At 44.0% G+C, this 25,929-nt stretch overlaps 1 protein-coding gene across 1 annotated transcript in view; it reads right to left on the bottom strand.

The window, feature by feature from the left end:
• Nucleotides 1-25,929, bottom strand: part of PLD5 (phospholipase D family member 5) — a 167,712-nt gene that overhangs the window by 37,621 nt on the left and 104,162 nt on the right. Inside the window, exon 5 of the mRNA XM_015424564.1 lies at nucleotides 3,723-3,850. Within this exon, the coding sequence (XP_015280050.1) occupies nucleotides 3,723-3,850 (128 nt within the window). The remainder of the gene's footprint in view (nucleotides 1-3,722; nucleotides 3,851-25,929) is intronic.

Here is a 25,929-nt window from a genome sequence, read left to right as displayed (position 1 = left end):
AGCCACGCCCCACTCTTACTCCTTTCCCTCGGACGCCGGCCATTTTCCACTTTGTTTATACTAAAGAGTGCTTTTTCACACTTCTTCAGCAAGTGCAGTTTTATCCGCAAAAAACAGCTAAGTCTCTGGCACACTTGAGTGATTAATTGTCTTCTCCCCCTCCCCGTCTCTTTAAATCACAGTTCGGTTTGTTTACGTCTGGGATTCCTCCCGACGCCGCTGAGGGTGTGGGGGGGATCGGAACTCACTTTTAAAGCTTCTTCGCTCGTCTCATTCTCCAGTTCCTTGACAGTCTGATCACAGACTCCTTTTAATTAGGCTTCATTCGCTGACCCGCTTGCTTGTCCCGATCGGCATTCAGCTATGCTCGGTAAAAACCGAGCCTCTCAGGGGGTGGACCGAATGGGGCAAAGAGGAGCGCCTCAATTCTCCGGCTTAAAGCCGTTGAAGAGGTCGCCCTTCCAGCGCCCCCGGCTTGGAGCCCCTCACTGAGGCTCACCTGGGGGTGCCACTTGAGGTGACATCCCTCCAACACCCCTGGAGCGCGGAATGCTTCCCCCGTTCAGGAGAGAGCCTCCGCCATCGCTGAAGCCACAGACCGGAAGTCCTCAGTGACTCTTGTCTTCTAATAATGTGACCAAAGTATAATAGCCTCAGTTGTCATTTTAGCTCCTAGAGAGAATTCAGACTTGATTTGATTTACAACCGACTTATTTGTCTCTTTAGTGGTCCATGGTATCTGTAAAACTCTCCACCAACACCACATTTCAAAGGAATCTATTTTCTTCTTATCAGCTTTCTACATTGTCCAACTTTCACACCTATGCATAGTAATGGGGAATAATGCGGCATGAATTAACTTGAGCTTGGTCACCAGCATGACATCCTTACACTTAAGGATCTTTTCTAGTTCTTTCATGGTTGCACTTCCTAGTCTCAGTCTTCTGATTTCTTGGGTGCAGTCTCCCTTTTGATTGATTGATGATGGAGCCAAGGAATGGAAAATCTAACAATTTTGATTTCTTCATTGTCAATCTTACAGTTGTGTAATTTCTCAGTAGTCATTACTTTTGTCTTCTTGGTGTTCAGCTGTAATCCATCTTTGGCACTTTCTGCTTCAAACTTCAGCAGTAGTTACTTCAAGTCTTCACTATTTTCTGCCAGTAATGTGGTGTCATCTGCATATCTCACATTATTAATGTTCCTTCCACCAATTTTCAATTCACCTTCTTCTAAATCTAACCCAACTTTCCTTATGATATGTTCTGCAAATAGACTGAAGAGATAGGGAGATAAAATACATCCGTATCTAATGCCTTTGCCAGTTGGAAACCGTTGTTCCTTCATATTCTGTCCTAACAGTATCCTCTTGCCCCAAGTACAGGCTGTGCATCAAAGCAATCAGATGCTGTGGCACACCCATTTCTTTTAAAACCAACCACAGCTTTTCATGATCCACACTTCTAGCTCTCTAACTCAGCTGCATGGTCCAGAAATGTCTGCCTGCTCTCATCCTCAGACAAGCAGTCTGTTCAGCTCAGCATCCCAAGGAAAAAAGAGACCACTTTCCCCTTGCAAGGCAGTTTTAACAAACCTGTGTCTCCTCCCCCTTGACCCCAGTCAGCCCAGGTCAAGGCTTCTTTTTCCTGTTGTCTCCAGGAAGCTCCTCCTGTAACTTGTCCAGCAAAAAGTTCTCCAAGCCTCTATGTTCCACACTCATACAAGGTCTTCTATGAATGGAGCAGAAAGTTTCACAAAGGGGGTAGGAAGCAACTTCTTTCCAACTGCAGCCCCTCAAAAAGGACAGGTGTCAATTAGGGTGTTAAAGGAGAGGGAGTTGCAGCATCTCTTGTTATAAAGCATATTTTCAGCAGTCAAAGTATTATCTCTTATTTTATCAAGGAAATTTAAGAAAAGAAGTTGATAATTCATTCAGCAAACCTATGTATGAGATTTTGCAGTCTTCCTTGAGCAAGTGACTACTGTTCATTTAAAAAGTAAATCTGTCGTCATGGATCACTAGAAACTGAAATGCTGTTTTTAGATTAGCCATTAAAACAAAGTTTAGTTTGAGACTCTAGAAGGCTAGATGTGTAGCCCTCAGAATATTTTCTTAATTAAAATTTTGTTCCAATCAAAAACACAAAAAACCAACACTAGAAGGGGCACCAATACCCATTACTGAGGGTATGCCAGACAAAACAAAAAAGTCTTCATCTGCTGGCAAAAGACACTAATAGAGGGAGACCTATTCATTGCCTTGGGAAGGGAGTTCCTAAGTTTTGGTGCCATGCTAGAGAAAGAAGGCCCTTTCTCTGGTCACCACCCATCTAGCCTCAGATGGCAGAGGGCAGCTGAAGCAGGGCCTCAGAGGATGATTGGAGTGAACTCATAGGTTCATATGAGAGAAGGTGGTCCTTAAGGTATGTTGGTGACAGGCCATACAGGGCTTTAAAGGTCAATGCCAGCACCTTTAATTGAACCTGGAAGCAAATTCTGTAGCATCCAACATTTTGATCTATGTATCTACCACAGCACAACTGTGGCAAAAGGGGGAAAAAAGACCTGACAATTGATGTCAGAGCTCTTTCTAGGCATGAGAATGTAACCCTGTAAAACAGTGACTGTCAAACTTTCTATTTGCTATGGCAGTGGTTCCAACCTGTTGGTTATGGAACCCCTATAGGGCTAACATAATTAGATTGCTGCTTTTTGCAAGGATTTGCTACTAGTGCACATGCATAGACAGCCTCTCTTTGAAAACAAGCTGAATGGAGCACCAAGATAGATAGTTAAGATCATCCAGTGGTGGAATGGATTCCTCTTTATTTCTAACCCTTGTTTGTTCCTTTCCGCAATAACTCTCCTGGTGCTTAGCTTGATTCTTTCTCCAACTTTCTTGGTCTGCTGCCCACTGACCTTGCTTTGAACCAATGGGATCATAACTGGCTCCCCTTCTTCCTGTCAGATATTTGTGATGGCATGTGTTTTGAAGCTTAATGGCTCCCATGCTGCCACTTAGGGGGTTAAAGGTGGATCCTGGATCTGGAAAGGTCAAAATATAGCTGTCCTATGGTACCCCCCTGTATCTAGTGTGAACAGGTTAAGCCTCACTTATAAACCCAAACAAATACAGTCCACCCTTGTAGTATCCTGTGAGGAGTGGTGGATGGGGTAACCTTACCTATCAGATCACCTTTCAGTCCTGCACAATAGCCTGCATACAAGAGACTCTGGTAGCTTCAATAGCATATCTTTTTATTGCTTCCAACTGGGAGGGAAAACTTACAGACGGAAAATACTAAGACTTACTTGAAGACTGCAGTCAACCCACAGAACAGGACCTAAGTGAGGCTCCTCCCTTACAGGCCTTGAGGGGGGAAACAGAAACTAGTTCTTCAGGGCTCACTTAGAGGTACATACACACACATATACATGACAACCCTGGAACTTACCCAATGTTTCCTAGTGGTACACCTTGGAAGGGAAGAAAAATAAGGCTAGGCAAATTGTCGTTTATGAAGTTTGTATTCCAGTATTGATTTTTGTGAGGAACCCCTGACAAGCTGCCCAGAAACTCCAGGGGCTTCAAAACACAATTTAAAAACCATTATTGTAATATAACCTTTCCACATATATAAAGAAATAGCACTACTATGACTTCCATAATAAAATTCCCCATTGTGTTTTTAAAAAACTTTTGACTTTGCAGTTCAAGATACCTGTCCCAGTGACTGCCAGTCTAAACTAGCACTTCCAATGTATACGTGCTGTTTATCCACAATCCAGAATGATGACTGAAGATGGCCTTTGTTATAAGCAGTCATGTTTATATACATCACCTCCGCACCTAGGGAAGAAGAAGAAAGCCATTAAAGACAATTTAAACCATTCTTTATACAGTAAAATACAACAACTAGGGATTTCAGAGACTGTTACAACGCAATCTTATAAACACTTTTCTGGGAGTAAGCCCCACTGATTAGATGTGAGTGAGATTCTGAATAGATCTATACTCTTGGAGATGTCATGGGTCCTGCTCATGGCAAGCAGTACTGCAAATTTCTCTGCTGCCTATTACAGGGTGGGGGGGGGGAGGACCATTCTTGCTCAGAAGCCACAGGATCCTCCATGGGAAACTAAAGATAAAGGTAATCCGCTGATAATATCGATTGCCATATGTCATGATCTGTGCAGAACTGGGAGCAGGGCCTAGTGCAGCCTGGTCCCAGGAGAGACCTGCATGGCAGTGAGCAGACAGCCTACGGTCCCCATAAGGCTTAGCAACGGGCTATAGCCAATCAGAGAGGGAGGTTCTGTGAGGAGACCGTTGAACTGTGTGAGGAGAGTCGGTCTTAGCCATTAACTGAGGCAACACAGAGTGTTCTTTCGGGTTTCTCTCTGCGGCCTGCTCTCACTGTGGGGACAGGCTGGTCTGGGAGAGAGGAAGATCTCCACTGGGCTCAGCGTGAGTGCTAGGCAGGCTGTTATACCCTTTTTAAGCACCTTGCCTTGTCTTGTTTTTCCCTGCCCCAGTGTTGTTTTTAATAAACCCTTACCGGCAGGGGACTCCCGTTTGGATCCCGGCGCGTGCACCGCATGCACATCACAGGGAAGAAAACATAGAGTTTTCCCTTGTATGGCTGTGGCCCTGCCCCCAGCGTGCCCGGCGTCATGACGTCACTTCCCTGTGATGTGCACGCTGGGGCGGGGTTCCCCCCGGGGCCCGATTCCCCGGTGTCAGGGAACGGGCCTCTGGGGCGGGGGGATTTCTGCCCCCCGGGGGGACTTGGCAGCCCTACCTTTTTGTGTAATTATTTTCTCTGCCTGGGTCAATCACGCCTGTGTGCTCTCAGCTGAAAAGGGGCATGTTGGATGGGCCTGGGAGGGTACTCTGGGCCTTCTCAGGGGACCTGAAGTCCAGAGTGGTGGCAGCAGAAGGTAGAGACTCCTGGGGTCATGACACCATATGTGGTGGCTATGGGGCGAGAAACAGGCATGGAGAAGGCTCTCAAGCAACTGCCTTCTGGGCTGAATAATGTCCAACCTCCACTCTGGCTTCTCCTTTAGATTCTTTAAACCCCAGCCACCCACAATCAAACAAAGAGGGGGGGGAACACAAAATCCAATTAAAGGATTGGTAGCATGTCAGCTACTGCGCTCCCTCTTATTTGGAAACGTGCTAGACCGAGTCTGTACTTATTTATGTAAACAGAAATAATTTTTCCCTAGATATTTGACAAGACACAGATAAAGATTTAATAGAAAATAAAGTATTCAATAGGGTACATGACTTGCATGAATAACTTCAATATAAAAATAAAACCGGTTCTCAACTTCACCCCACAAAGGTTACAGACTTTCTGCTGCGAGAGTAACTACTTTATATCTGAGCCTCAAGTCAAATTTTTTTTAAAAAAAAATGATTCCCCTTTCTCCAGACAGGAGACCTCAGCATTTCAAGGGTACTCTTTTTTTTAACCACAGAGAGCTCCTTTCCATGTATGTAGGGATGGGCATGAACTGGGAAAATGGTGGTTCATGGTTCGTTTGATTACATAAACCAAAAACTTTCACAAACTTTTCCCATTTCCCAAACTGGTTTGTGGTTCATTTGGTTTGGGAGTTTGGGAGCTGGTAGAACAGTCCCCTCGCAAATTAGAAATGCCAAACTCACAGGAAGTCTTCATCAGGCACTCCTCCACCCATCCTCCAAATTTGGTGAAGATTGGATTTGGGATGTCTGAGTTATAGCTCCCCAAAGCAGGTGCCCCCAGGAAAGCTCAGCTCTAGCCTCTCCTTAAATCAGTGCCAGGCTGTTTGGAGAATGACCCACTCTAATGAACCAAATGAACCTCCATGGAAAAAAGGTGGTTTGTTTTTTATTCGAGAATGATACAACCAAATGAACCAGTTCAAAATGAACCACGAACCAGCCTGGTTCATGCTCAAACTGTGGTTCGTTTCTCAAATTGTGCTCGTCCCTACCAGTATGTGTAAGTTAGGAATGACGGGCCCTTGACAGGATTCTTATTTATCACACTAAAGTAGTTGTAAATATTTACCATGTGTGGCCAAAGGCCATTAAAAAGTTGGTCTAAATAAAACACAGATAAAACATAAGAAGAATAAAAACAATAATCAAGATAAGATGCCACACAAAACAGATTACAAAACTATAGATTTTAAGTTTCAGACACCACTTTTGCACATATTTTCTTGCAGTCAGCATACAGAGCTGCCATGTATGTAACATATGAGTCTATGGTCACAAGAAGGATGTAAAAACCATATGTCACACTAAAACAAGCTTTCTTCCCTAAGCTGACCCCAAACTTTAATTAAAAGCCTAATAGAAACCTGGCTAATAGAAGTGTAATTCCATTCCATATTGGAAGTAAGTATATTTGGGTACAGTAAAATATTTTTTAAATATCAGATGGAATTTTCAAATATTAATCTAAAACATTTTTTATCTTTCTGTACAGCATTCCAGTTTTGGTCCTATTTTATTTATTGTTAATTGCCTTACATGCAGGGCTATTTTTGGGCAGGAACGCACAGGAACGGAGTTCCGGCTGGCTTCCAAGTTGGTTGGCCACACCCAGCAGGAACTCATTAGCATAATAGGCCACACCCAACAGCAGAAACTCATTAGGATTGGCTACATTAGGGGTGTGTGGACTAAGATGCAAAGGAGTTCCTGCTACAAAAAAGCCCTGGGTTTTGGCAACAAACAAGGTAAACGGAATAAGAAGCAAAAGGTGGGTGTGGCTGGATGACCAGACTTCTGGTAACATGGGGGTGTGGCCTAATGGGCCAATGAGCTGTGCTGTCAGGGGTGTGGCCTAATATGCTAATACATTTCAACTGTTGGGTGTGGCCTATTATGCTAATGAGTCCCTGCTTACGTGTGTTACAGGGACTCTGTTGCTTGTATTTTGCACTATTTGATCTCTGAAGAAGGCTCTCGTGAGCCGAAACACGTCAGGTCATACACTGTCCTTTTTGTGTGTATTTGTAACTTTGAACATTTTATGAGGCTTTATTTGGACCCCTACTAGGTTTTTATATGTCTTAGAAATCAAGGGTGTAGACTTTCCAATTTCCCGGGGTGGGGGGGCTGGGGCTGGGCCAGAGGCATTGCTGTGCTAGGAGCAAGGGTGGCTCCCGGGGAAGGCTGAGCACTTTCCTGAAAATTTCGGTGGGGGCTGAAGCCCCGCCGTCCCCACGAAGATTACGCCTATGTTTGAAATAAACACTCTTTTGTACACTTACTTATGTTTTTACCTTTTGGCCCTTAATAAGTTTTCTAAACTTCCTTTGGAGGTTTCTAGATCAAATCAAGCCTGAACTCTCCCTAGAAGCTAAAATGACCAAACTGAGGCTATCGTACTTGGGTCACATTATGAGAAGACAGGAGTCACTGGAAAAGACAATAATGCTAGGACAGGTTGAAGGCAGCAGGAAAAGAGGAAGACCCAACATGAGATGAAGTGACTGAATCAAGGAAGCTACAGCCCTCGGTTTGCAGGACCTGACCAAGGCTGTTAACAATAGGATGTTTTGGAGGTCATTAATTAATAAGGTCACTATAAGTCAGATGAGACATGATGGCATTTAACACACACACACACAAGCTGACACTCTTATCCAGAGCCACAAAATACCTATCTGAAGAAAAACAGTTTTTTTACACGCCACTTATGGCAAGGCTGACTCATCCCTCCCGTCCAGTGGAGTTCCATGAGCTCTGATTGGCTGACAATCACTTGGATTTGTATGAATCTAAAATCACAAGGATTGGTTCAGAGACCTGGAGGAGAGGCAGACCTTTTGAGGACAATTGCTATGCCATAATTAAGAGTACCTGTGTTAGCCTTGATCTCTATATTTTCTCAAGAACTTTTCTTAAAATAAGTTTAGCAGTGCTTTAAGCATGTAGTCATCCCTCAATATGTGTGTATTGCCTGCCCACCCCCCTCATCAGCCTCACTCTCCTCCAGCTTGCCAATGCTGGCTTCCATGGAAGCAGCTGAGAAGGGCGGGGTCAGTGCCTTGCCAGGCTCCTGATGAGGCATGTCTCCCCACATATCCCAGTCATCCTCAAAATTGCCTCCACTGCTCATCAGACGCTCCTCCTGTCCAGCTTGCTCTTCGTTGACAGGGGTCACCTCCTCCACCCCGCCCCCAAGTAAGGAGGGTGAGGAACACCGCCCCTGAAGGTCTCGGGAGCCGGGTGACCCCGGATAGGTGCTATTTATCATACTGGTTCAAATAGAAGTACAGTGTTCTCTTAATACATCAATACTAGATGGCTAGCTGGAAAATCATACTGCTCACCTCAGAACATGGATAAACTGAGATTTAAGCAATGCACACCAGCAAAAGTACACTATGCAGTAAAAGCCAGCAAAAAGTGATTAAAAATCTGACACAGTGCAGATAGCAGCATCTCCCTATTAACTTAATGGAGATAATGTAATTTATCTCTTTACTGAGCAGAAGAAAGCTTTTGGAATTTTATTTGACAAAAAGAATGTTGTTAGTGTTATACACATGAATTACCAAAAGCCAAACACAGAAGCAAGTGCTTTGTGATTTTTATGGTGCCTTGGAGATCTCACGTCGCACTAACCAACACACATACAAAGCTATATTAGAATCCACAATTCAGGAAGGAACAGGAACAAATGGAAATGTTGAAGACTGGCTGTAAAAAAATTTAAAACTATATGTTTATCAGCATAGGGAGAAGTGGGATGGCTTTATTAACTCTGTTAATAACCCTGTCCTTCCACTGGTTCTTACTGTGCAATTTCTTATTGTGCACCTTCTTATTTTATCAGTGTCCTGCTACATCTCATCATGTAAGAAGACCCCCTCCCTCTGCATACACACAGGTATTCACCTATGTTCTTCCCTGTCATTTCCTGAGTCCAGTAATGTTTATCTTTGGCAGTACTGGCTCATCAGGCTTAGTTGTTTCAGTATAAATATCTGAGAAGGAAACTGGAATCAATTATTCCACAACATAGTTTGATTTCAATGCAATAATGTTCTTCTCATGGTAAATGCAGGTAATTCGGTGAATTGCACATACTTTATACAGTGATCTCATATTTATTTAAATATTTCTGTTCCACTTTTCTCCCCCATGGGATGCAAACCAGCTCACAGTAGCAAAAACCTAAAACTACATAAATAAACCAACAACAAACTAAACACCAGTGTGGTGTAGTGGTTAAGACTGTCAGAATAGGATATGGGAGACCCAGGTTTCAATCCCCACTCTGCCACGAAAGCTTGTTAGGTATCGTTGGGCCAGTCACAGGCTCTCAGTCTAACCTATCTCATAGGGTTGATGTGAGGAAAAAACTGAAGCAGGGTATAAATGAAATAAATAAATAAATTACTTGGAATACACTGCAATGATTTCAGTGGTGCTTAAGATCATGATAAGTGGCCTTATTAAAAGTGGCAAACGTTAGAGAAGTGCAGTGAAGGTTTAAAACATTATCTTGGGAGAAACCATGCATTCATAAATACAGATTAAATATCTCATGTGGGATATATTCCTATGACAGAGAAATGAAGATTAATTGTTCCAGAGATATGGCTCTTCCTTCTTGGTTGTTTGTTGACGGGCTGGAGGTATTCCAAAAGTTCCATTAACATAGTCCCTCTGAACTCAAGTGTAAAAACAGGGATGTATGCATTAACAATACTGTTGGCAGAGTAATTTACGCAGCAACAGTGCACAACCTGATTAAAGAGTAGATAAAGGTTTATTTAGGAATTAATATAATTGACAGGAAAGAGGAGAGACGGAGATAGGCTCCTAAGTACATCTCTAGACTGAGTGTGGCACTTTTGAGAAGGAGGGGGAAACAGACAAGGAATGATACTTAACAGGAGAGAAGGTGCTGACCTCACTATCTATATATCTAATAGCCAAAGGTCCCTCTGCATGTGGATACTTATTTCCACAGATCTGGGGCACATAGAAGGTAAAGCGGTTTTTCTGCACAATTGGGGTACTCCCCAGGGTTGCAGCAAAATGCAAAAAGTTTTTAAAAATACACAGGGGGGTTAACCCCTCCCCCCAAATAAAAAAAATGAGTTGTCTGCACTTGCGCAGTTCGGACTTGTGGTCCCCCGAGCTGGACTTGGAGCTTAGCTCAGGGACCAGCCTCCCTGCAGCCAGCAAGACGTCCTTGAAGCCATGGGGCGGGGGCCACCACTGGGTCCTTCCCTGGTGAGCAGCCTGCCCACAGCCAGCAAGATGGCACTGGAGCCATGGGGCAGGGGCTGCTGCCATTGGGTCCTTCCCAGGTGAGTGGCCGCCCTGCAGTCAGCAAGATGGCCCTGGAGCCGTGGGGCAGGGGCTGATGCTGGGTCCTTCCAAGGAGGCCGGCCTCCCCACAGCCAGCAAGACGGCCATGAAGCCGTGGGGCAGGTGACGCTACCAGGTCCTTCCCAGGTGAGCAGCCTCCCCGCAGCCAGCAAGAGGGCCCTGGAGCCATGGGGCAGGGGACACTGATGCCACCAGGTCCTTCCCAGGCAGCCGGCCTCCCCACAGTCAGCAAGACAGCCCTGGAGCCAAGGAGCAGGGGATGCCACCGCTGGATCTCTCCCAGGTGAGTGGCCTCCCCACTGCAAGAAAAAAGATGAAGCTGCAGAAAGGGAGGCAGAAGAGGGGGAGATTGTCGGGGGGGAGAGAGAAATAGGGGAGAGAAAGAAAGGGGCATACTGAGAAGGGGTGGAGGAAAGAAGACATTGTCTGAGAAGGGCTGGGGTAAGAGAGGGGTGAGACATACAAGGGGTGAGTGGAGAAAGGGGATGACAAAGGATTCCTAGAGAAGGGGGTAGGGAGGAAAGCTAACATAGAAGGGGTGAGAGGAGAAGGGGAGGTGAGGGAAGATTGATAGATAAGGGGTGGGTGCAGAAAAACGGGAGAGAACTTTGACAAAGAAAGGGGGAGAGGGAAGGAAAGTGGGGGAAATGCCCCCTCCCAGCAAGTTTCTTGAGGGTCTCCTCTTGTCCTGTCTAATTGTCTTCTTACCACTCCCTGCAGGGTATTCTTCTCTTCTTTGTGCACCAGCACATTGCCTTTTCCAACAAATACAAGGCTATTTTATTGCACTTTTGACTCAAATGTACTTATTTGTACTGGGAAATGTACTTATTTGGGGTTATTCAGGAATATGCTTGAAGCACAGTTTTAAATCCCAAAATGATAAATACTATAGAACAATTTCTAACATGCAGGAAGCCACAGTCTGGTGTGTGTGTGTGTGTGAGAGAGAGAGAGAGAGCACACATGAATGTGTGAATAAAAGTGTTCTAATGCATACAGGGGCTTCCCTCCTGTAGTGTTCCAGTCAATCATGAAACTCTCTTAAATATACCTGAACAAATCTCTCCTCTCAGCCTCTGGCAGGAAGGGCAGGATACAAACAGAATTAAATAAATAAATAAATATGTCACAGGAGCTGTTGTCAGGAAGTTCTTCTCTATCCTGAAATGTTTCATAAGAGTTGTAAGTAAGAAATTTAAAAACTTCCTGAGTTTTGGGTATCAATATTCTAGTTAGTAATCTCTGTTAACAGTCATCTTTCTACTTACCAGAGGCAAATGCCCCTGACCCTATGGGGAAAGGGATGTCCAGCAGCTCACACCTGAGCCCTCACTTGTGGTGCTTTGGAGATGGTAAGAAACACCAGGAGTCTCTAGCCCTAGTTTTCATCATCTCTATATCTCTGTGCTAATGAGAGTAAAGAGTTTCTTTCCCAAGTAATTTTTAGTTAGTGATAGAGAATCTCTGTTAGTACTGTTGTTTATTAATCTTCTTTGTGATATAGAATTACAGCTCTTCGGCTCCGGACTCTGCAGAAATCTAGAGATTAATTTAACTAAACTTTTGTGATACACTTGGACTCAGGGGTCATTTCGTAGAAGAGGTGTAGGAGCTCATTAGCATAACTCATCAGCATAACTTATTTGCATATGCCACACCCCTTGATGTCACCAGAAGTGTGTCAGAAGGCAACACCCACCACTCAGGCTCCACCCCTAGGGACTGTCTTTCCACTCTGGGAGCTGTCATTCCAGTCCTTTTAAAAGTCTGACTATGGCACTGCTGTAGCAGTAATCCAGTCCATTGTAACCCCCATCACAAAGATTAAATCAAGCATGTACCTAGCCTGGTGAGTGGGGGCCATTGCATATTGGGAGACTCCTAGCACTACCATGGATGACACCAGGTCCATCACCTATGTGGAGGCCTCATCATCAGCATGGACATTGAAGTCACCCAGGACTATCAGTCTAGTGCTCCAGTGCCCAGCTCGACACAGCCTCTACCAGGGATGATAGGCTATTGGCCAGTGCATTGTGCAGATGGTACACTAACCAAATAGCCAAACTCTCCCCGGCTTCCCACACTAGGCCAGTGCACTCTATGCCTGAAAGCTTCAGTGGAGGGAGCGCACTGAAGGAGTAAGCCTCCCAAATTAACAGAGCCACTCCTCCCCCCACCCCCTAGTGAAGGTTTGAGAACCTGGGAGGAGCCAACTGGGAGAGAACTACTGTCTCCCCATCTTGAACCCAGGTCTTGATCATGCATGCCAGGTCCACATTCTGCTCTAGCTGGAAGTCCTGAAGGACCATGGTCTTGTTATTTATGGACCTGGCATTGCACAACACCAATGTTGGAGGGGAGTCCTTCAATCTAGCCCCACTACCTACAACCTTCAGGATGGGGTACAGGCTGGAAGGGGGCCAAGCTACTCTGTCCCCTTCCTTACATTCATGCCTGGTCCCACTGCTATACTTTCCCCTCCCCAGGAGCACTGGAATCCCCAGTACAATCATCACTGTTATCAGTGGTCTTCGGAGAGCCTCAGACCACTAATGAGGCTGACTGACAGAATGGATATACCCAGTATGAATATTACCAGTAGCAGTTGGCAATTCTCCCAGTGCTGCTAATTCCTTAGTTTAAACTTCATCTATCCTACCATAAACTCAATGGCACACCCACCTAAATCTAACTCCTGATTAGAGGCCCATCTAGCTTAATCACCTAATCTAACAATATGATTACCAACAATATCCAATTCACCTTGCCAGTGAATTAAATAAAGGGCAGTGACAAGTCGCTATCTAGTCAATTGCACAATTATATTCAACTTTCCATTTGACGTATGCACAAATCAATACATAGGTAATCAAACATCAACATAATTTCTTCTAGTTAGTACAACCAAATAATTAATTTAAATAGATTTTAACTAATTCAATTGATTAAATAATTAATTGAATTAATTCAAACATTCAGTTCAATCATTCATTTAGACCCCTAATTAATAATTGAAATACTAACTTAAATAATTAATAATTTAATATCAACTCAATTTAATTAGGACTAGCAGAACAATCCCTCTAGGATTAGCAACAGTCTGATGTTTCAGTTGTCTGGGTTGTAGATGGAGTTTTGTTTGCAAACAGGCAGTAGTCCTGTAGCTTTCTCCAGCCCCTATAGCAACAGCAGTGGGAAAATCTCTCCGTATCTCTCTCTGGTGCTGTGCCAAGGATAGTCAATTCCCTAAGCCCCAGGGAGTCCCAGTCTCAGTCCTCCTGGCTCCTGGCCACCCAGGCTCATCAAGCTTTGAAATTTGTGATTGAATATATATCAGAGTCCTAAGGAGGTTGGGGTTTCTTACCCTTGATGTCAGGTTTAGCGAGGAAGAATGTTGCCAGGGTTGTGATGTCATCAGTTGTTTGGCAAATTCGAACTCAGTTGGGGAGACCCCATTGGGGGCAGAGACCTCCTCCGGGCTCCCCAACCACCGCTCGGACGTGAGAGGCAGACACAAAAATAATGGCAGCAGTCGCAGTAGCAACTGTCACAGCAGCAATGGCAAAAAAGCCTTGCCAAAATGGTGGCCGCACTGGAGAAGCGGAACTAGCGGTGACTTGCAGCCACTGTACAAACATCAGCTGCCGGTACAATTCTCATGCAGATAATTCCTCACAGAAGCCAGGCCGGTCCAGGAAACCAGGGGACCATGGCAAAAATGGAAGGGTAATGGTTCTTATTGCCAATGGTTTTGGTCCCACATTAGTCCGCCAGATTTGTGTGACGTGGTGGTGTAATCTGGGCTGGTAATAATCAAGGAAAGTCTGCTCATTGAATTTACGGCAGGGAGCCACTAGCACCAAGGCTCCTTGCTTGTTGCCATCTTGAAATCATTGCACAAATGGGCAGCCAATGGAGTATCTGCAGAATGGAAGTAATATACATACTCTAGATCCGGATAATAGCCAAGCCACAGCATTCTGCAACAGTTTCTGAATTGACTTTGAGGGGATACCATTGTCCAATACATTGCAGTCTCAGCGTTACTGTGGTGTGTATCCAGGTGGCTAGATTACCCATATCAAGGTAAGGGGCCATTTTACAGGCTAGGCTGTATTAGTAGAAAGCATTTTTTTAACAGCTGCATTAACTTGCTTCTCCAATAACAAGGTTGGATACAGTATGACCCCAAGGCTCTTAACTGAGCCAGCAAGGGTCAGTTGAACTCCATCAAAAGTGATTAGAACACTGCCCCTCAAGAACTTCACCTTCCCATACAGCATTATCTCTGACTTTTTATGGTTTAGTTTCAATTTGTTCACTTTTAGCCAGTTAACTAGAGCAGCCAGGCAGCTATTTAGGACCCCTACCACCTCACCAGGAGATTTGGATAAAGATTTACAGAGTGTATTGATGACATCCAACCCCAAAGCTACAAATGATTTGTCTGAAGGGCTTTACGTAGAGCTTGAAAAGTATGGGGGATAGAACTGCACCCTGTGGAGCCCCACAAGATAGGTCCCACACTAATGACATCTGGTTTCAGAGGTGTGCTGCCTTTGAATATGGAGAGCCCCTTTAGTCACCATTGCCAGTAGACATTGATGGACCTATCCTCCATGAATCTGTCTAATCCCCTTTTAAAGCCATCCATGCTCGTGGTCATCACTATGTCTACTGGCAGTGAATTCCATAATAAATTACTAATTGAGTAAAGAAGTATTTTCTTTTGTCTGTCCTGAATTACGCATCATCTTCAATGGGTGCACTCAAGTTCTAGTATTATTGGAGAGGAAGAAAAGTACTCTCTCTTTGCTTTCTCCACCCCATACCTAATTTTATAAATCTATCTCCTGTCTTCCCATGGCTGCCTTTTTTCTAAACTGAAACATCCCACCCTCTCCTCATAATAAATCAACCAATTCTATGTTCCCAAACTTTATATCTAAAAGTTTAATATTCACAGCTTAGCTTGCACTGAAAAGAGAGGGTGAGGAAAATAACATTTCATCTTAAAATCTCAGATACCAGCAGTATACTGCATAACCAGATACTACTGAGACAATTGCAGTTATAACACGGATGATGTTGATGGATTCTGTCAACTTTGTTTACCATAAAATGTTGCTCCAAGTAACTGATTATATTTGCTGTGCATGTGTTTCAGGCAGCTAAGCTATTAAGTGTGTCAATCAAAATCTAACATAGAACATCTATGAAAATAAATAAAAGCTTGGAAAACTGATGGTTTTAACTTTGTGCAATGCCTCAGGAATCTTCTAATTGAGAGACAGTATAAAAATAATTTCAATAAAACAAATGAAAACTATAATTAGAATTTTGCTGTCCCCTTCTTCTACCTTCAATCTTTCCCTAGCTACTATGCACAATAAAAGACATGCCACAAAGAGACCAGTGTGAAATAGCGGTTAGAGTGCTGAACTAGATTCAGATACCCATTTGGCCATAGATGCTTACTGGGTGATCTTGGGTCATTCATTCTCTCAGCCTAACCTACTTCGCATAGTAGTTGTGAGCATAAAATGGGAAGGGCCCTGTACACTGTCCCAAGGTCCTAGGAGGAAGGCCAGGATGGGAAAAAAAAAATTTTGGCTCCCCAAAGGGGAATTTTTTATTTGCATTTCTATAAAACTACAACAGAAATTGGGGAGGGAGAGTCTAAAATCTATAGGAGAAAGTAAAAAGAACCTATCAAAAACCCCAAGAATGGAGGTTTTACAATGCTTAAAACATAGTTGTTACTCTTATACAGTTACTTTCAAACATGAAGAGTGCCCGCCAATCATCGCTTCTGCTGACAAAACCAGCTTATCTGACTGAACAGAGAGTAATTCCAAAGCTATAATACACATAATCACAGCCCTTAAGAAAAAATTACCATCTCCGTGCTTTACTCCCTCCCCCCAGGCAAGATCTTTAAAACCAATGTTCCTCAGTAAGAACATTACAACACGTTTTTCTTCTTCCGTCTTCGATGTATCTTCTTTCTTCAATTATCTTTTAGTTTTTATAAGTCCGGATCTGTCCATTCGTGATATAAACCAAGTTCCTTTTTTCCAGGGACATCTTTGCTTCCTTATACGTCTTAGATCAAAAGAGTCTTTCCTTTTGTTGCAGTAACAACACGCTCATTGGAGATTCCAACCTTTCTCTTAGCAAGCAGATCTTATAAAGTTGGGGTAGTGAACCCTTTACTCTAGAAAACCGCTTTTCGATCAGCTTGCCAATCCAGCCACAAAGAACTAAACTTTAGAGTCTCCTTACCATTCATACGTCTCTATGATCAACGTACTGTCCCTTTAAAAGTGTAGCTGCTTTTAGTACAGATCCAGGTCACTTCTCACTTTAGCCACCAGAGGGCCCATGATTCACTTTAAAGCAGAGTCTATGGTTAGGTCACATGACCTAACTTTCCACTTTCCTCCTTCCTGAAGAAAGCATTGTGTCATGCCTGCCCCTGACATGGCTGAAGAAGCAGAGCCTGACAGCCAGGAACAGGTGGACTTGGCACCTTTAACTGAGGAAAATGTAAGTCCTGAGGAGGATAGCACTCCCCAGGAGACACCTGAGTCTGATCAGGCACTGCCTGGCCCAAGTGCATCACTACCCGACTCTCCCCCACCTGTTAACCGGCTCAGAAACCAAAGACGGCAGGAGCTGAATGAGAGACGGAAGGCTGCACGCATGTGTGGTCGACGCTCATTCAGTCCTGAGTTTTGACAGCAGCCTGGACCTTGTTTCAAGGAGCTAATGAGTTAATGAGCCAGCATGCTATTTCAACAGACCTGGTGCTTTGAGCAATTCGTGCTGGCAACATTCGTTGACAGGAGCAGATGCTCTGTGTGACCTTACTCCGGATTCTTTGAACTCTTGGCAGTTTGTCACTCGGCTTCTGAACTCTGGCTACTTGACCCTCGGCATTGTTTTTGACTACGGCTTCGGCTCTGAGCTTATCTGACTTCACCTGATTTATGGACTCTGACCTCTGGTATGTTTGACTCTGGCTGTGTGAACTGTTTAGGACTTGTTTAAACATTTTGCTGACTGAATTCTTGGCTGAATCCTGGACGGGCTATTGGACTTGCTTTGATTAACCTACGCTCCCCGGCCCTGCCTTGACACATTGATCCCGCCTCCCTCTTCGCCTCTTGTAAGGGATGAGAGAAATGAGTTTACAAATTGCTAAGCCCCAGTGATCAGAAAAGAGCATAAGTTTGGGAAGGATTCTACCTTTAGGGGGGGAGGCTGCGTGCCGTGGTAATTACCAACAGCTGCAAGGTTTCGTTATCTAAAGGGAGCTTTAGTCAGACAGGATTATTATGGTTACAGGATGCACCTGAGTTTCTTTGGCGTTGATATGATGAATTGTCCTGGAAGACGGCCCAGATCACCTGCCCGGGCTGACTTGGCTATGTAATATGCTGCGAGGAATGATTGGTGAAAAGCTGCAGCTTCCCTTTATGAATGGTCATTTTATCTTTGTAAGTTACGAGTTTTATTGCCGATGGTTTCAACGAGGGCTGTTTTCTGACTTGCACACAGCCCGTGAGTGTAAAGATTGTTTTACCTATTAAACGAACTGTTTTTAACAAATATTTCCACTGCTGATGGGAGCTGCGTTTGTGGTTGCATCGTTAATTTGCAAGCTGAAGCAAACCCCCCAAGGTCCGTCCGACCTGATACCTCTCGTCGCCATCTTTTGGGGATGTTTACATCAGCCGAGAAAGAATGCCAAAGTCTCTAAGGTCTGTTTAAACGCTCAGCTTTCTTTTAGAAAAACTCTCCGCTACAGTCCATTGCCACAATTTGATCAGTCCCTCCATCCTTGCTTTCGCATTTGCTTAAAACGTCGGGAGATAGGGCGTCCCCTCCCCCCCTTCGTTTATACGCTTATAGTAGAGGGACTTCACGTCTAGGCTTTAGTGTCTCGTTTCAACGGCAACTCACTCATCAATCCTTGAATCGATCCCCCAGGTCCTAAGACGGCCCCTGGGATCACGCCAGGCAGAGAAAATCGTGAAATCTCTGAATGCTTGTCCCGGTGGTCGCTTCTAATCCAGTACTGGGAATCAGGGCAGGACCTTCAGGGCAGAGAGTAGCCCCCCTGTACCAGCTGCCGGCCGGAGGTAGGGCTCTCCAAAGCCCCCTGACTAGAAGCCCATTGTTTATGGGCTTCATGGGGGAGCGTGCACAATCACACTCCCTCCTAATCCCCGATTCATGGCACACGTCTCTCGGAGGAACCAAGAGACACCGCCATCGTTTAAAGCGCCAAAACCGGAAACTCGCCAGGATGAAAAATTGATAGGGAGCACCAGAATCAAAAATGCTTTGAGTATGAAAACATGAGCAAACATATACACATATGCTGTGACATTATTCAAGTATGCTGCTTGAGTTGCAAGTAAAATATTAATTCACACAACTCTGCAAAACAAAACAAAGTTCAAAAGTAAGATCTATGACAGCAAATAACATATAATGGGGGTCCTTATCATTATCAGCTGCATCACAATAATTGATATTATAACTAAGACTGCAATATGAAACCCCTTCGACAGAAGGTCTATTGAAATCAATTGAACTTACTTCAAAAATTTTATTTTTTCATAGTACTAGGACTGCCATGTTTCTGGTGGAGGTGGGGGTGGGGGATCTCCTGTCCCGCAGCTCCTGTTTCCTTCTCTGGTAGTTGGCAGGAGGGGGGGGAATCAAATCATTGTCAGCACAATAGTGTTATATCACTTCTGGGAAAAACCCAGAAGTCTGCTCTAGGGTTCCTAGAGTGAACTGATGTCACTTCTGACACACACACTGACACCCCCCATTTCTCCCCCCCCCAACTCCTGCTGATTGACAGCTGATGGCTAGCAACTCAGAGTGGTACACTGATAAGGAGAATGCTAACCTTCCAGGAGGTACAGTAAAATGAAAAGAAAAAAAAGCTAATCCATAAATCATAGGTTGTGCACATAGTTGCCAATCTCAAGATAGGGCCTGGAGTTCTAGAGTTATAACTGATCTCCAGACTCATCAGTTCCCTTGCAGAAAATGACAGCTCTGGAGGGTAGTCTCTATGGTGTTACAGCCCTGTTGATTTCCCTCCCCTCCCCAAATTCGGCCTTCCCCAGGCACCTCCCCCAAGTCTCCAGGAATTTCCAAAACCTGAATTGGCAGCCAACACTCCCTCTAAGATGTGGAGTCTTGTGAGCAAATATTCTACTTTCTGAGCTACTGGCATTAAAGCTGTGAGCAAGCAATTTGGCTACTGCATAAATTAGTTCGCTCTGGAGCCAACCTTCCTGAGCTAAGACAAAAATGTGTGAGCCGGAGGCTAAAAAACTGTGAGCTAACTCACACTAACTCAGCTTAGAGGGAACACTGTTGGAAACCCTAGTTGTGCACCAGAGTTTTAAATTATCTCTTCATATTCTCAACCCTATAGAACTATTTAACAACTAGGGTTTTGTGTAAAGAAGGCCAACGTTACATATGTTATTGCAAAAAACAATAAAAAGTAGCTGTGTGTATGGAGAGATGATGAATCCCAAATCATAAAACATTGGGAAAGAATAATAGGGTGATGGAGAACAATCCATTTTCCAGGAGCTGTATAACTTTAATGATGGCTCATTTATCCCAAATTAGGGCAGGATCCAGTATTTTCCAGTCTCGCTGCTAGAAAGCTCTTTACTGGAGATAGGGATTGTACTGTGGTCTTCACCCTTGCAAAGTGTGTCATTTGCCATTCAGCTACTGACACTGCATTTTAGGATTCTGAAACAGATTTTACATTCAATTCAAAGGCCTGAACAAAGAATCAGAACTGGGATTTAATCCTAGGCAAACAGTGAAGAGAAGATAATTTATGTTCAATTTGTTGAGATGAGCTCTGGAATAAACAACTAGCTGAAATCATAGTGAAATATGAACTGTTCCTCTAATTGTTTTTACATTACATCTTCAGTATTTGGTATTTATGTTTACTATTTGTACAATAAAATTGCCAGATGAGACACTCTGTTTTCTATTTGCAAAGTCTATTGCATATGTTTCACAGTAGATGAACAGTGGATTGAAGCAACACACACATACACCAACCACTACTGGTCTGAAATATGATCCTAGAAATCAGCATGGAAGAACCCATCAAGGAAATGTAACACAAATAGAGCAAAAATCCAGAATAGTGTAACTTTTCATACAAATGGATTATTCTTCAGAACGCCTATTATCTGCTAGAATATTGCTGGTGGAAGAAAGCAAGGGCATCTTTTTCATTATGAAATAGCTGTTTTCCTATTTATCAATAATATACAAAAATAATTATGTCAATGAAATTAAATGAACAAAACAAGGATTTTATTGGATACTGCATACTGTAAGGGTTACATTAGGAAAAGTGGCTTTGAATGCAGCTTGATCTGGCAAAATCAGCAGCTAAAATCTTTCACAGTATGTAAATAAGCCTTATCAGCTGTAATGTCTGTATATCAAGCTCTGTTAAAGACACAGGACTAAGTTGACAATATTACATACTAAGGACATTTTGAATCTCTGATCTCCTGATGCTATCAAAAATTCAGCTGAAGCTATCTCATCAAGATGTTGGAAGTCAATCATATAGTAAGTTACATAATACATTTCAAATTATCTATGGTTGCCAACCTCCAGATGGGTCCTAGAGATCTCCTAGAAGAAGAAGAAGAGATTGGATTTATACCCCGCCCTTGACTACCCAAAGGTGTCTCAGAGTGGCTTACAAACTCCTTCCCCTTCCCCTTCCCACAACAGACACCCTGTGAGGTAGGTGGGGCTGAGAGAGCTCTTGACAGAAACTGCTCTTTTTCAAGAGCAGCTCTTATCAGAACTACGGCTTGCCCAAGGTCATCCAGCCAGGTGCAAGTGGAGGAGTGGGGAATCAAACCCGGTTCTGTCAGATTAGAGTCCACGCACTTAACCACTACACCAAACTGGCTCTCCTAGAAATATCCACACCATACAAGTCACTTCCCTTGGAAAAAATGGCAGCCTGGGAGGGTGGGCTCCATTGCATTACATCTCTGCTGAAGTCCCTCCCCTCTCCAAACTCCATCCTCCTTAGTCTCTGCCCTAAAATCTCCAGAAAAGTTCCCAACCTGGAGTTGGCAAGCATATATTTGACTGAAGCTGTTTACATGTATTTCATTATTTGGGTTTCCTCTCTCTATACTCCCCATAGTGTAGTCGTAAGAGTGTTAGATTAGAATCTGGGAGACCCAGTCTGTCATGGAAGCTTGCTAGTTGACCTTGACTCTCAGCCTACCCTACCTCTTAGAATTGCTGTGAGGATAAAATGGAGAATGTGAGAATGTTATTAAGCGAGTTTTGGTCCCCACTGGGTAGAAAAGTGGAGTATACATGCAGTAAAGAAATAAAATAAACAAATGAATATACATCACTACAGTTTACTTCTGCAACACAGGCAATAGTGGCCATTTTCACACAAATAACAAGCAGAGTGGATAGGGTTGCCAGGTCTGGGTTGGAAAATACCTGGAGACTTTTGGGGGTGGAGCCAGGAGTGGACGGGGTTTGGGGAGGGGAGGGGCCTCAGCAGGGTCCAATGCCCTAGAGTACACCCTCTAAAGCAGCCGTTTTCTCCAGGGGAACTGATCTCTGTCAGCTGGAGATCAGTTGTGAAAGCGGGAGATCCCCAGGCCGTACCTGGAGGCTGGCAACCCTAAGAGTGGAGGGCCCTTGAAATAGGATGTGCAGGGGTGCTAATATGTATGGTGACTCACCATTAGTGTGACCATATGGATTTAGTACTGTAAAATACTTTTTTCTGCAGTTGTTGGTTAGGTGGGAAAAAATGTAGTGCTTTGCCACATGGAGCACCTGCTATGCTCATTCAATTTCAATAGGCCTTTCCTGGACTTATTGTTCATGTGAGCTGGGGTAGAGATATGAGTGCCTGGGGAAAGAAATGGAAAACAACCGGTGGTGGTGGGGAATTTGGTTTTTTCCCTCTCTTGCTCCAATTCTTCCAACTAAAACATCACAGGAAAAACTCAGCAACGCACTCCCCCCCATACCCATTATTCTCCTGAATAATTCTGGCTTGTTTTGGGGCCTGCACACCTCTAGCTAGGAGCAGTTTAATGCTTTGCTACATCTGAGGTTCCTAGATAAAAGGTTCACAACACCAGGGGTCATTTCCTGCAGGAGCGCACAGGAGCGGAGCTCCGGCAGTAAAGAGCCCAGGGGGCGGGCACATGCAACAAGCCCCACCCCCTGCTCCCAGCAGCCCTCAGTCAGAGCAAGAAGCAGCCAGGTAAGTTGCAGAGCTCCCCCCAGCCCCCTGGTCCAAAACAGTCCAGTGGCACCTTTAAGACCAAATTTTATTCAGGTACAAGCTCTCCCTCCTCTGCGAGGACAGATCTGCATGTTCCTCCCCCCCAATAGCTAGCAATCCAAAAAAGGCCAGTGGAATCTGAGTGGTGGGTGTTGCCTTCTGACACACTTCCGGTGATGTCAGGGTGTGTGGCATATGCAAATAAGTTATGCTAACGAGTTATGCTAATACGCTCCTGCACCTCTTTTTCTATGAAATGACCCCTGCACAACACTCACAAACTATGGGAGAGCTGGGATTAGAACCATAGTCCACCACACATATACAAGCACAGCGTAAATCCAGTGAATCACAAAAAAGTGTCAACATTCAAATATGGAAGCTCCATGGGAATGTAGAAATTATTTCCATTTTTTCCTTTATAGCTTTTTTCCTTTACCTCTTTTTAAAAGAATGTTTATCTAACTTTCCACATTTTTTCCTCATTCCAGGGTGACTTACCCTTATTCTGTTGATCACCTCATCACAGGATCTGGTTTCCCATTTCCCTGCAAAGTGAATGAGAAAATGAGCCTGGTTTTGATGTTGCTGGTGAATTCAAAATATATCTAAAGTGGGAGTTGTCATTATATTTCACCTCCCACCTCCCGAAGAGACCCAAAGGCTTAGGTATGGGCTTCAGAAGAAATGATGGAGTAATAGCAGACAAAACAGAGTATGCCTCTAACAACAGTGGGACTTTGGCTTGCAAGAATATACATTCCCATAGAGTATCTCAAATATTGAATGTTGACACCATAATTTCTAGAGCCTTGCTGACCCAAATATATCTTCCTGAGTATGTAACATCATAGTATATGCTGTCAATGCATGTAAAATTGGGCATAGTGATCAAAAGAGGAAAAACAGAAGTCACGCAAAAGCAGATTACCAACAAACACAGACAGCCATTATTCCATGTACATGATAATTGCTGCATTTCCCCCAAAACCAAAGTTAAAATATACATATTATATGGAATTTTGTTTTTAACATGTATGGGATGAGATGCTGGATGGGTGGAGTGTATTACTTTATGCCCCTTCCAAAGTAATTAAGATACTTAATTCTCAACATGGCCCCATGTGTGGATACTTAAATCTGAAGACTAGAGTCATGGTTAGACAGAACTTTTTACAAACCTGAGAAAAGGCCCAGGTTTGCAGAAAAATCTGAAATCTAATACACACACACACACACACACACTTGGGGTTAACCCCCCCCCCCAATGATAAAAGGAGTGCCTGCAGCTTTAACAAATGAATGACCTTAGTAGCCGTTGTTAGGCAGCCACAACAGTATTGCCAGTCTTCAAGCCATTACTTCTGTCAGTAAAAGGAAAGGGGGAGGGGAAGGGCCTTTTCCCTGGCTGTTTTAGCTTTTGAGGGAGGCTAGGTGTCTTGCTGCAACCTGACTTACATGATTCACCTAAGTCTACCTGCTTGCTGCTGTTCAATGGTAACTTTACTATGAAAGCTAGTGTGATGTAGTGGTTAGTGTTTCAGAATACGATCTGGGAGATACAGGTTCAAATTTCCACTCTGCCGTGGAAGGTTGCTGGGTGACCTTGAGCTAGTCACACCCTCTACCTCACAGGGTTGTTGTAAGAATAAAATTGAGGAGAAGAGAATGATGTAATATGGAGAAAGCAGGGATATAAATGAAACAGATAAATAATAAATATAGCTGAAAATGGGGGAGTAGATGAAGGTAGGTGGGTGGGCAGGTGGGTGGGAAGGAGAGAAGAAAGCACAGAAAATTGAGAATATGGGGCCTGCCAGAAGCAGGGAAGCAGTAAACAGTGTGAGAAAAGAGATACAAATCACATAGATTCATAAGCACTAAACAAGGTGTAATGATTGTATATAAGAATACTACTACCTGCAACTGCTAGTGGAACACTATTTAGAATTCTGAAAAGTAGTGCTGTGCAGTGCTTGTGTAATGTATCCAGTCCAGACAAGTCCAGACAAGTCCAGAGACAAACGCAGAGCTTTGCTCCAAGAGACAATGGACTATGCGGATCCTAGCCCGCTCCAATCAGGGAGCTAGGTTCCCGGCCAAGAGCCTATGGGACTCTCGGCCACTGTAAATAACCTATAGGGAAGTAGGGGTGTGTTTTGAGTGGCGGTTTCTCGGCGGATATAAGCCGGCCTGCGAGCCGGCCAAAGTCGTCTTGTTCCGGATAGAATAAAGTACGCTTTGCTGAAATCACTCTCCGTCTGCGTACTTTTCAGCTTGTATCTGCATATTTTCTCAAAGAACTTTCATAAGGAAAGGTGATTCTCTATAATGTGACTTCTGTGCAAACTCGTGCTCTGAGAATCAGAGACCAAACCGAAATCATATAGCTCCAGCAACACCAGAATTTGGCCCTACCTGAAGCAGCCAATGGCATGCTTCAGGAGGCCTGTCTTTGCCTCCTCGTAAGGAGGAAGGGGGAAGGGCTGCAGTTCCAGTCAGGATTCCAGAGGGGGCAGAGCTGGTGCCTCCTTAATGGCTGGTTGTGCCCCACCTCGTCAATTGCTGCCTCGTGCTTGTCCTACCCACTTGCCCTGTCTGTAGTGCAGGTAAAGTAATACTGATAGGCTAGTTGGGCTACCTTCTAATTATATTTCTGCCCTGTGAGGAAATCTGAAGAACCCATTTATGGTTGCCCATTCCCTCCTCTTGTGCAATCAACTAAGGCCTTCTTCTTACATTCCACTGGGGGTGTGGAACTAGGACAGTGCAGCTCCTTTGCAAAACAAACAAACAAAAGCACTTTGCAGATTACATCACTCCTATCTGATTCAAACTGGATGCCACAATAGCTACAGAAAGCATGTTCTGGATAAGACATGAATTTTCCTGAGATTGTTATTGATCAGGTTTCTATGTTTGTTGGATCCCTGGTTAGTAGCAGGTTATCTCAATTATAAGTCAAAAAGGTCTCTTTAGGGGGGAAATTAATATTGGATGCCTTCTGTTTGAAGAATTATTATTGCCCAATGTCTAATTTACCATTCTTAAGTAAGATTGTGGAAAAAGTGATCTCTCAACTCCAGATATTTCTGAATGAGGCTGATCACCTAAATCCTTTCTAAGGTGGTTTCCATGCTGTGCATGGCACAGAAACCACCTTGCTTTCCATGATCTATGCTGGAGGAGGAGGGAGGTTGCATTCCTG

This window comes from Gekko japonicus, unplaced genomic scaffold (genome assembly GCF_001447785.1).
Source record: "Gekko japonicus isolate JY-2015 unplaced genomic scaffold, Gekko_japonicus_V1.1 scaffold392, whole genome shotgun sequence".
Lineage (NCBI taxonomy): Eukaryota > Metazoa > Chordata > Lepidosauria > Squamata > Gekkonidae > Gekko > Gekko japonicus.
This window is presented reverse-complemented; position numbering and strand designations above follow the sequence as displayed.